The 12,719-nt window shown below is 41.7% G+C and overlaps 1 protein-coding gene across 1 annotated transcript in view; it reads left to right on the top strand.

Annotated features, from left to right (window-relative positions):
- ZNF217 (zinc finger protein 217) overlaps positions 1 to 12,719 on the top strand; it is a 41,370-nt gene that overhangs the window by 14,796 nt on the left and 13,855 nt on the right. The window contains exon 4 of the mRNA XM_011978121.1: positions 10,519 to 12,230. Coding sequence (XP_011833511.1) covers positions 10,862 to 12,230 — 1,369 coding nt within the window. The 5' untranslated portion in view covers positions 10,519 to 10,861. The remainder of the gene's footprint in view (positions 1 to 10,518; positions 12,231 to 12,719) is intronic.

The raw sequence follows: 12,719 nt of genomic DNA, 5'->3' as shown, positions 1-12,719 counted from the left end.
CGGAGGCTCCCGCGCCGCCCCCGAGGCGCCCGGCTCGTTGTCTTGTCCCCCCCAGGATGACCCCAGTTCCCCGCCTCAGCTTTCTATCCGCTCCTCTAGGGCGCCCCCTCCCCAGCCGGCTCCGGCGTTTCCGCCCGCGGGAAGGTGCGGGCGATTCCGGACTGCATCCGCTCTTGGCCGTCACACTCACGCCGCACGATTCAGAAGGGCTTGGGGTGCGGTGTCCCCAGAATCTCCGCCGGGAGCAGGGGTCCGGGGGCTGCGGGGGTGGGCGGTAGGGGGTTGTTCCGAAAAGTTGCGTCGCCCCTCGGGGCGGGTCTCCCAATTTGCCCACTCGGCCCTTGGGGCGCGGGCGGAGAGGGTACGTCGGCGTGGGGTCCCCCGCGATGCCCGGGAGGGGCCGGGGCAAGTTGGAAACGGCCAAAACAATGCGTCCGGACGGGCATCCCCCGCAAACAATGGCCGGGACGGTCCACACGGGCCGGGCGGAGGGCGCGTCTAAGGGACTGCGGGAGGGGCTGGGCCTCGCCGCGGACCCCGACGCGCGCCCCGGTGATTCCCTCGGGTGCCCAAAAATCTGTCCCCGGGAGTCTCGGGGCGTCTGCTCATCCCTGAGCAGGGATGCACGGGCTGCGTTTCCTGAATGTGTGCGATAAGATGGCTTTTTTTCCCTTTAATTTTAAAGATTTTTATGTAAGTCTTAATGTTGTATAAAACACTTAATGTCTTTACAACTCAATTGTAGTGGAACACCCAAAGCCAGCTGGAAGCAGAACTGGGAGCTCTAAAGGGCAGGAAGGATTGAAATGCTGGCCCAAAAGTGGTGCTCCTTTTTTTTTTTTTTTAAAGGGAAGTTTCTGCCAGGAGGTGCCGAGTGGTGAAACCGCTCAGTTTCAGATGCACAGCCCTCTTGTCTCTCGATTTGGCCCGGACTGCGAGCGGGACGGGATGGTGGAGGGGCGGAGGGCGCTGCTGGGGGGCTCAGGAGGCTGGATTTGGGGCCGCCTGGGCGGTCCCGCCCGAGGGGCTAGACCCGGCACGCGGGGCGCGCAGCCGGAACCTGGATCCCGGGGATTTGGGAAGACGTTCAGGGCCCCGGTTGGAACTCACATTTTGGGATTCTGGGTAGGGCCACCGAAGACGGGAAGGCGCATTCTTGGGCGGGTGGGGTGGGGGTGGGGTGAGCAGGCGGGGAGTTTTCCGCCAGGTTTAGTTACAGGAGCTAGAAAAGGCCCCTTCTGGGACCCTGGCATCCGGGCCACCCTGGGAGCCCCAGAAAGTCTTTTCTCTTTTTCTATTCTCCCCGCCCCCCCCCGCCCCAGAAAAGGATAGTCATTTCAGGTTTAAGGCTTTGGTGTATTGTTCCACTTCGAAATTCCTTGAGCCTCAGTTTATCTTCTTGAATCAGCCTATGGGGCTTGAAGCGTTGAACATTCCTAAACACAGAGGAAGTAAATGGCGGTTGCAGTTGTTCATTGGCCAGTTTGGGGGTCCTGTATTATTGGCCACCGTATGTCCTACAGCGTAGCTAGGTTTCTTAGTTTTCTAGATCGTTTGGAAGCATTAAGCTGTATGTTTTAAGAAGCCTAGGTCTGATTTAGTTCAGGTTGATTCAATTATGTCTTCATCGCTTTTGAGTTGGTTGAATGACTTGACATGAGATTAAGCTCAACAAAAGAAAAGGCGAGGTAGCAACAGCTGCCGTCCAGGCCTGGCCACTAGGTAGGGGTCTTAGGAGGCCTTTTACCTTCTCTTTTGTATATGTCAAGAAGGACATTTACAATATTCTTATTTTACTGTACTTTTTTCCCCTGAAATGGATGTTCTTTCTTGACTGATATCCAGAATTAAAATGCTAAGTTTTATGATACTTAGACATTGAGTAATAGATGTAGTTTCTAAAAGCCTTTATGTGTCTGCAGTGACAAGTGTAGAGGAATAACCTCATTTCTTTCTCTCTGAAAATATAACAGGCAAGCCACTAGTTTGTGCTTGCTTAGTTAATGTGTGCTAAGAACTTTTAAGGTGTGTCCCCTTAATGGTAGATAACTTTTTTCCTTCTGAGAAGTCATATTTATTTTAGATACTGTTTTGTTCAGTGTTCCAGAGACTAATAGTGTTTCGATTTGTTTTGTTTCCTAACCCTGATGTTGCTGCCATTTTTAATCGGTTATATAAGGATTAAATTCAAGAGGCAGTGACTTACTTAAAATTCAGTTGTCAGTAGTTACAAGGCAGATTTATAATTTATTTTAATTGTTAGAATAGGATTAATAATCTGTTTGTTTGGAATTTTAATTATTTGGCGTGATGAGGAAAGCTAGTCCTTTAGATAGAATTGTGTCTTTATTTGCCTACAGAAGGAGGAAGTAGAGGACAAGATATGACTTTTATTGGTGAAGGACACACACTTTTTTCTTCAGTGTCCCACTTCTTTTAATCTTTTTGTCTTCACAACACTTTCCTAACGCTTTGCAGTTTGACCTTTGCTGTTTTTTAATAACTTGTGAGATCGAAGTTTAGCAGTTCTGTTGGGTTCCTATTCCCTTTCACTTCTTACTCAGAAAAAGGAACTAATACACCACTTAGAAAAAATGTGTAGAAAACTTTTCTCCCCTTTACCCTGAGGAATCTATTTTGGTAATAGGTCAAAATTTTTTTCCAGGTAGTAGGGGAGGAAGGAGGAGCAGTGAAGGTTTTGACTTTGACTGCCTTTACTTTTAAGGTGGGGGTAAATTTGCATTTTCTTTGTAAGCCTCCATTTTTGGCAGGAAAACTTCAGGGAGGAGTAGGAGCTCCTAATCCCCTTCCAGTGGACTTGTTTTGGAGGAAATCTGAAAATAAGACTTAATCATCAAGTCACTTATAAACTGATGAAATAATTAAGGAATATAATGGCCTGGCAATGACTAAGTCCTTCTATCTCCTCATTGCAGATACATGCTAATCACTTTTTTCTCTCTTAACAACATTTATTATGAAATGGCATGTTTTCGCCACAGCAGGGTAGCCATTTCCCAACCCTGGAGCACTCCTAATTCTGAGATGCCTGATTAGAGCCTCGGGGGTCCCAGAAGATGTGCTGTTTTCCCACTTTATAAAATTACATTCTTTTCTCACAGTTGTCACAAGCATGATATTGGTTGGTAAGAACTTTGGAGTAGTTTTAATGACTCTTGACTGCCTCAAAGGTGGCACTTTAAAAAAGGAGCTACTTTTATCTGACGCTATTTGAAAGTAAATGATTGGACCCTTTTTATGTTTTATATGAAGCTTTGTTTCCATTTGCTTAAAAAAAAATTCAAATTGTCCCATCTCCTGTATGCCCGTATGGCCTGTATGTTACAGATTTTGAGGTTGCTGGGTATGATTTATTTTAAATGGTTCATTCCTAATTTCCCATTTCAGTTTAATCCCTGAGCAGAATGTTTAATGAATGAATTGGGAAGGTGAAGCTGAAGGACTGAGCAATGGCTGTTTTCAAGCCTTAGAATTAGAAAGTAGGAATGAAAAACATGAGAGAGTTGCATAAACTTGAGTATTGCACTAATAAATGTAATAAGATTTTAAATCCAGTTACTACAATTGAAATATACAGAATTAGTTTTTAGATTACTGGGATATTAAAAAATAAAAAACCTGAAAGGTATTTACAGAACAGCTACCAAAATGGAATTAAAGGAATCTCAATCTTGTTAAATATTCTAAAGAGTGAAGGGTTTGGTTACAGCATGTAAATTAAACTTGAGACAATGGCAGGGTTGGGGGGGGGTCTTGATCCGCACACCTCATCTCCAGATTTTGGCGGGGAGGGGTGTTAACTAGTTTAAATGCACGTGGAAGAAAAAATGTATTACACAAAGACGGCAGGAAATTTCTTAAATTCGGGTGAAGGAAGCCTGATTATTGAATATCACTTAAGGGCCTCATTTTAGAGGCAGTATAAAAACTTTCCTGAAATGCTCATGTTTTTGGAGTAAGGTGAACTGGGTTATTTTTCCCCAACCAGTAATAACAGACAAATTTGCAGTGGTATCTGGGGCAAAGGTTTTTGAATTTAGACCACGAGGGCAGATAGAAATCTGACTTGAAGGAAGTAGAAGAACAGGGACCATTCTTTCCTAAAATCTGCAGCTCACGATGACATGCTCAATTCTTGTACACATCTATCTTCCAGATAAATAGGGGGGAAGCCCCTGCTAGCCAGCTGCCGCCACATATTACCCTTTTATATTTAACGTTGGAATGCTTTCCATTTGAACATTTGTTGACTGACTGTTCTGAACATCTCCATTACTTCCTGCCCAGGGTATCAGCATAACTGAGTTACTGGAAATTTGGGGACAGTTTGGTAATTTTATGATAAAGTTGAGAAATAAAATTACTAAACCTGAAAAGACAGCTGAAGAAGTTGTATGAGAGTTAGTTGGATTCCTTACTTAGCCTTTGTTCTTATTAAGCTTTACAAAACTTGTTTCTGACCTCCACATGCCTATACTTCCTATGGAAAAGCTCCCCTAGACTCAGAAGCTAGGTTTTTAACGGATTCGTGTAGTGTTTCTGTATTGGTGTTCCATTATTTTCGGGTGTGTCTGGAAACCTTTGAAATTTAAAATATAGTTAAATGGACCGGAAATGTAGACTCTAGACATTTCTTGAATCAACCTTAGGAATAATACTTCTACGTGTATCAAATAAGGATAACATAAAGCATCTCAGTTATACTGAAGAAGTGTGTTTCCTTCTTTTGTAATCAATATATATATATTTTCAGTTTATAAGTCTACTGAACAGTGATTGTATTATTAATTGAAAGGAGACTTTTCCCCTTGATTTTGAAAGCAAACAGGTGACTGAAAAGAGCCAGATACACAACTTTAGTATGTAGTCAACAAAAGATAGGATGGGAATATTTAAATCTTGCAGAAGAAAGATGTTATGCCTTAAAAGGCATTGCCTAAGCTTGTATTTAGCTAGGTTACTTGAATTGTGTTTAATTCAGAGCGCTCACTGGAAAAAGCTGTATGGTGTAGTGGTCTAGTCATGGGCATAGTTATTTGTGTGTGTGTATGTGTGTGTATATATATGTGTGTAATACACTCACGTTCAGTGTTTTCATTGCAGAGAGTTAGTACAGGTAAAGATAGAACAGTTTATTAACAGTTTATTAATTTGCTGAAATCTTTTTGGTGCAGTTAGGCCTGTCAAATTTTTACAGATACAAGATTGTACTGGTTAAGCAGTAGTAATAGGAGAAATGGATAGCAATGCTTAATCTTGCTTAATTAAAGTTTTTAAAAATTCACTTTCCTTATAACTTTTTTTCAGATCAGTATGTTTTTAAAAACTACTTTGGAGATGACAGTACCTGTTAATATTGAAACTAAAGCTACTATGTTATACTTTAAGTTCTTATTAAGATCCCTTAACTGACCTTAACTGATTTTATGATGAATCAGGCAGTTTCTAGTTAATGACACTCAAATATGCTATATGATTATATTTTTATAGTACTTTGATCTCTAATCCTAGTTATAATTGGTAATTTTTGAACAATTTCAGCAAAATGAAGTTACTTCCTTTACGAGCTTCCCAAGTTTGAAGAGTTGAGGTTGTAACCTTAAATAAAAACTTTGAATATTCCAATCTTTTTCTTTTGCTTAACTTGGAAGCATCTTTCCACAGCTATATTAGGAACGTTGGGTTGACCATTTAGCCTCATGGGTGTGACCCCTAGTAATTTCCTTGAAACAGTGTTGAAGAATTTAGAGCATTAAAAATAAAAAATAAAAAAACCCTGTAGCTTTTTGATTGTTAGTAGACGGCTCTACAGAGTTTTCTTCACTTGTCAGATGAAGAAAAAATACTGTGTGTAAAATCCAGAGGGAAAACTTTCAGAAAAAGTGTAAACTTCTAGCCAGGTCTTAAAGATTCAATTTTGTAGTTTTCAGGGTACAAATGCATCGGCCAGAGAATAGATATTTAAGTTGAATTTTTTAATAACTCCTGATTTGGACACTTCAGTAACTCGGGAAAAAGTAGCTTTATTAGCAGTATGACAGATTGTGTATAAATATGATTTTTCTGTGTTTTTGAGGACTTTGAATACCTTATTGCTTCATATTATGGTAGATACATATTTCATATCAACAAGGTAAGATAACCTGTTAAGCCGAAACAAAGAAGCTGTGCTGTTTCTAAAAGTTAACAGTTTGAGTACATCTGGATGTAAAGAAAAATATTCCCAAGTTACAGTAATTGTCAGCAAAGTGGCTGTTGTACCTAATTAGTTGTACTTAAGCACAGATTACTGTGGTTTTTATTAAGCAGTGTATAATGTGTCGTATTTGCTAATTTCAAGATCTACAGGTAGTGGTAGCTTTAGTCACAAATCAGTGTGTAATTAGTGATCTGAAGAACATCACATTTCTAGTCCAGCCTTTTCTAGCAATATGGTTCCTACTGGATTTCAAAGATTATGCTCTGGCAAATTGTAAAAGTGTCTACTTAAATAATCCCAATATAAATTAAACCCTAGTATTTTCTCAAAATATGGCTATACTGCATAGCCACTTGCCTTAGGTGTTAGGGGGTATTTGAGTTAAGGTTAAGTTCTGTCGTTTACTGGAGTAAAGATTTTAAAATGGTTTTAAACATTGGAAAACATTTTTGTGAAGTACTTTTCAGTAAGCTTAGTGTGTTCATAATGCTCACTTCCTTGCAAATTAGAAGCATTTAGATTGTAGTGTTGGATTATAATATCCTCCTTTTCCCCTTCAGTTCTTTGTCAAGAAAGACAATTGACTCTATCAGCAGTGCCATCAGTTTACTGCTGCCTTATGTGTGCAGGAGTGTGGAGAGCTGGAGGCTTCTGGGAAGGCTTATGTTTGTGCACACACCCCATTCAATTGGAATGGTGATTTGCTGTTAGTAGATTAGAATTTCTATTTTGCTGTATTCCGTTATTAACGTCTTTATTGTTACAACCACTTTGGTTACTGATTAGCAAATTGGTTTTAATCGATGTAAAGCTGGTTTAAAATTATTCATTGTTTTAGACTTTAAGGAAGTGTTCTGTCCAGTATGTTACAGTTTCTAAGTCCAAGAGCTGAAGGCATTTGCTGTCAGAGATAGCCCTAGGATGCCCAGCATTTTTGTTTTGGAGGGTCATAAGTGGAGTGAGTATAAATTCAAATGGTGCAGTTTTTTTTTTGCTTGTGCTGATCAACTTTATGGTGTGTTTAATGCAATTTTTTTTATTACACTCTTGAAATTGCACTCTTGAAGTTGCAGAATGGCAATTAGATGGCAGCCACTGATAGCCATGTAGAAGTTTTGATGAATATGCAAGTTAATTTTAATTTCTGATCAGTTACGGTTAGTGACTGTGGCCAAACATGTGTGTACTGATTCTACACGTATGCTAATTCCATGACGTTTATTCACCAGCTGTGTGTTGAGTGGCTGACCCTGTGTCCAGCACCTTGTTCCAGGCATTGGGGGCAGCAGTGGACAAGGCAACAGAGTCTTGGTCCTGAGGTGTTACTTTTCGAAAAAGACAGTTACAAGCAAACATGATGGTTTTAGATCTGGACAGAAGTTCAGAGGGAGTCATCCCTGAGCTGTCACAATGCTTTGGGGGTAGGGTGTGCTGGGCACTCAGGGATGGCACCTTTGGGGTGCCTAAGGATTCCTGTGACCCTGGGAGCTTAGGACAGTTAGGCACAATTGATTGTCAGAGTCTGTCTCAGAAGCTTCCCTGGAGAAAGAATTGCTGCTGTTTTGCCAGGAGGGTTTCCTTCCCCATCTGACCACACAGGAAGACCCCTTGGCCTAGAATGCCTGCCCTCATCTCCAGGTCTCCCAGGCTGTTCACCCTCCCAGGCAAAGTGGAAGCTTCCTCTCTTCTTAGATCGTTTCCCACTGAACCTCCTTCATTGTCCTTCACTGCAGTGAAATATCCTACAAGGTCTTGGGTGGAGAGTGATGGTAACTTCAGATAATTGAGAATTGGAACCAAAACATTCTTCTATTAGTAAATGTTTTCAGTAAGTTATGCTGTTTCCCTGAGTGGGAAATAATAAAGTTACACTCCATTGTGTTTCTTTTCTTTTTTTTTTTTTGGGGGGGGAGACAAAGTCTTGCTCTGTTGTCCAGGCTGGAATGCAGTGGTGCGATCTTGGCTCACTGTAACCTCCACCTCCTGGGTTCAAGTGATTCCCAGGTAGCTGGGATTACAGGTGTGTATCACCATGCCCAGCTAATTTTTGTATTTTTAGCAGATAAGGGGTTTCACCATGTTGGCCAGGCTGGTCTCCAACTCCTGGCCTGAAGTGATCCACCCACCTCAGCCTCCCAAAGCATTGGGATTACAGGCGTGAGCCATTGTGCCCGGCCTCACGTCTTATTTCTGATCCCGAGACTGAGTGTAGAGCTGGTGTCTGTTTTTGGAAAGGATGTCAGTAGAGAAGTGGAGTTCCCCAAAATTACAGTTTCACATATTAGTCAAGTTTCTAAAATACAGTAATAATGTTGAGAGCTGACATAGGGGCTAACTTAGATTTTTTTTTCCCCCAAATTCTCACCTAACTTTCATTTTGCTAAATAAGGACATTAAAAAAAAAAAACAAAAAAAACAAAAAAAACTCCACTATTGCCTATTGCCACTATTTGATTTTTTGAAAAATAAGCGTATTTTAGCATCTAAAAGTAGGAATGACCTCAAATAAATGAGTCTTTGTTCTTGGCCAGGGAAAACGTTGTCAGAGTTTGATAACTGTTTTTCTAGGGTATGTGCTGTTATTCAGTTAAAATATTGCCTGGGATGCTGGCATTCACTAAATACTTGTTGAATAAGCAAATGAAACTTAAACTTCTATGTATAGAAACCTAAGTTGTCAGACTCATGTCCAAATATCACTTCACATTCTGATTAGCAGAGTAATTGAATATTCTTTTCAGTGTGTAGATCTATCCCCAGAATCACAGAATATTGGAACTGTAAAGGCCATCCTATAGTTTAACCAACTGCATTAAATACATAATAGAAGGAGGTGGTATGTGGCAGTGACAGCTTGAAGGTTGTGACTAGAACTGGGGTCTCTGGTGTGTTCTATTATATCACACCAAGCTGGTCACCAGCCCATGTGTTGATCCTCCATTGTGATTGCAACAAAGAAAAGACTTCAGGACATTCTTTCTTTTACCCTAATCCTTGATCTGCAGTCTTATTTAGAAAAGCTTAATGTTAAAGATCTAGTTTATTCAAAACTAAAGATAACAAGGAGTATGAGAATTTATTTCAGAGTGTAAAGGAGATGTTTCCTTGCCTTCTCTGAGCCTACAGGCCCTCCTTACTCTTTAAGGAAGTAGAGAGAGGGAGGAAAATAAAGTATGTTTTTGTTTTTTATGGTTACTTTGTTGGGAGTAGTTTGCATCCCTTTTGATTTTCTTGGGTGGAATTAACTGACTTAAGTTTTAAGTAGTTGGGACTATTTAAAAACAATGCGTATCCAATGTTTGCCGTAAAGGCCGAGGGTATTGGCTTTAGAAGTTAATTCTTCTCCAGGAGTGAAAAATTAGCTTCTAAACCAGAAGCAGCAGAGCTAAATAAAGTAATTTTCCACCTGGCCTGTGCATGATGTGAAAGGTAGATTAAAAAACGAGGACCCATTTTCTGATGAAAGACTAAGCCCTGTTGAAGCAGCCCTGTTTGAGGATTTTGTTTTAAATCTATACATTCACAAAGGAGCTTTGTGTATGTCTTTCCCTATTTGTTGTTTGGACTAGGAAGCCCCACCCAGTGCTTGTTGAAGGCAGAAAGTTGTTGAAAGCAAGCCGGGATTTGAACAGTGGATTGAGGTTTGGAATATACAGTGAACCAAAATATATCAGGGTTCCCCTGCCCAAGATGAGTGACCGTTCTGAGGTGTTTCATATTTCTTGAATGGGGATTTTAGGAAAAGTTTCTGTATTTCTGTGCTTATTTTGTTGATCTCTGTATGTGCAATCTCTGAGGGTGTGTTTGGGCACTTAGATTTCTTGAATGCAGATTTGCTTGTATACAAAACATTTTAAATTGTTTTATATACACTAGATTTAAAATTTTTTAGTTTACTAAATTTTTTCATCTTAATTTTCACAGTTCTTACAGTCTTTAGATTTAGGAAGGCTGTTGATGGCATCCACATGTGCATCTTAGTGACATTTAAAATGTGTTCAGCTGAATTTAACCATTTCTGACCTAAAACTTGACATTTTAGATTTAAGTCAGTAAAGCACTGATTTAAACTGGATTTTAACTGGATGGAATTCTGATTTAATAAGTGTACTGACTGGATAAAATGCCAGTGATTTAATTAACAAGCATGTTTAACAGGATGCTGTATATATTAGTTAAAAGTGAGGCAATTGAATTAGGTATCTTCTCTGCTGCACGGAAAAGACCGTCTGACTCACCCACACCAGCCTTCTCTCTGCTCCGAGTGTAGCTAACCGTTTCTGTTTTTTTTCCTCTAGGGTTTGGAAATCCCTTGTCTCCAGGTTGCTGGGATTGACTTCTTGCTCAATTGAAACACTCATTCAATGGAGACAAAGAGAACTCATGCTTTGTGCTGATTCATATTTGAATCAAAGCATTGGGGAGTCTGTATGCCTTGTTTGTGGAAAGAACCAGTGACACCACCACTGAGCTTCCTAAAAGTTCCGAAGAAGTTAGAGGACTAGACACTTTCTTTTGAACTTTTATAATAAATATTTGTTCTGGTTTTTGAAGCCCAGGGCTGTTAGAGGGGTGAGTGACAAGTCTTACAAGTGGCCTTATTCCAACTCCAGAAATTCCCCAAGGGAACTTTGAGATTATATGCAATCGAAAGTGACAGGAAACATGCCAACTCAATCCCTCTTGATGTACATGGATGGGCCAGAAGTGATTGGCAGCTCTCTTGGCAGTCAGATGGAGATGGAGGACGCCATGTCAATGAAAGGGACCGCTGTTGTTCCATTCCGAGCTACGCAAGAGAAAAATGTCATCCAAATAGAGGGGTATATGCCCTTGGATTGCATGTTCTGCAGCCAGACCTTCACACATTCGGAAGACCTTAATAAACACGTCTTAATGCAACACCGGCCTACCCTTTGTGAACCAGCAGTTCTGCGGGTTGAAGCAGAGTATCTTAGTCCGCTTGATAAAAGTCAAGTACGAACAGAACCTCCCAAGGAAAAGAATTGCAAGGAAAATGAAGAATTTAGCTGTGAGGTATGCGGGCAGACATTTAGAGTGGCTTTTGATGTTGAGATCCACATGAGGACACACAAAGATTCTTTCACTTACGGGTGTAACATGTGCGGAAGAAGATTCAAGGAGCCTTGGTTTCTTAAAAATCACATGCGGACACATAATGGCAAATCAGGGGCCAGGAGCAAACTGCAGCAAGGCTTGGATTGTCCCGCGACGATCAACGAGGTCGTCCAGGTGCACGCGGCTGAGCGCATCCCCTCTCCTTACAAAATCTGCATGGTTTGTGGCTTCCTATTTACAAATAAAGAAAATCTAATTGAGCACAGCAAGGTGCACACCAAAAAAACTGCTCCCGGTACCAGCAGCACGCAGACAGACTCTCCACAAGAAGGAATGCCGTCCTCCAGGGAAGACTTCCTGCGGTTGTTCAGCTTGAGACCAAAATCTCACACTGACACGGGGAAGAAGCTTGTCAAATGCATACCTCAGCTCGATCCGTTCACCACCTTCCAGGCTTGGCAGCTGGCTACCAAAGGAAAAGTTGCCATTTGCCAAGAAGAAGTGAAGGAATCGGGACAAGAAGGGAGCACCGACAACGATGATTCGAGTTCCGAGAAGGAGCTTGGAGAAAATAAGGGCAGTTGTACAGGCCTCTCGCAAGAGAAAGAGAAGTGCAGACACTCCAACGGTGACGCGCCCTCCGTGGACGCGGATCCCAAGTTACCCACCAGCAGCAAGGAGAAGCCCACGCACTGCTCCGAGTGCGGCAAAGCTTTCAGAACCTACCACCAGCTGGTCTTGCACTCGAGGGTCCACAAGAAGGACCGGAGGGCTGGCGCGGAGTCGCCCACCATGTCTGTGGACGGGAGGCAGCCGGGGACATGCTCTCCTGACCTCGCCACCCCTCTGGATGAAAATGGAGCCGTGGATCGAGGGGAAGGTGGTTCTGAAGACGGATCTGAGGATGGGCTTCCCGAAGGAATCCATCTGGGTAAGCTGCCCTGTCTCCCTCCCCTGCTCTTCTGCCTGTGTCTGTCTGTCTGTCTGTCTGTCTCCCCCTCTCTTCCCATCTCTAGACAACGCTGGCCAGGAATGGAGTTTGGAGAGCCAGAGTCAAATCCAGGCTCTTTTTGGTATCACTCTGTGTAAACCATTTAACTTCTCGGGGCCTTAATTTTCTCATTTCTGTAATAACAGGGTTGAGTTAAAAGGTCTCCTTGTTCTGAAAATCTTGTGTGTTTTTTTTTTTAAATGTTGAACGTTTTGCTCACAAAACATGGTGTTTTTTTTTTTTTTTTTTTTTTTTTAAATAACTTGTACATCCAGTCCAAATAAATGCACTGCTTCTTAACTGGGATGATTTTGCTCCCAGTCAGTATCCTGGCAATGTCTGGAGGCATTTTGGTTGTTATACTGTGTGTGGGGGTGTGTGCATGCACGTGTGCTTGTGTGCCTACTGGCATCCAGTGGGCAGAGGCCA

This window comes from Mandrillus leucophaeus, unplaced genomic scaffold (genome assembly GCF_000951045.1).
Source record: "Mandrillus leucophaeus isolate KB7577 unplaced genomic scaffold, Mleu.le_1.0 Scaffold19, whole genome shotgun sequence".
Taxonomy (NCBI): domain Eukaryota; kingdom Metazoa; phylum Chordata; class Mammalia; order Primates; family Cercopithecidae; genus Mandrillus; species Mandrillus leucophaeus.
This window is presented reverse-complemented; position numbering and strand designations above follow the sequence as displayed.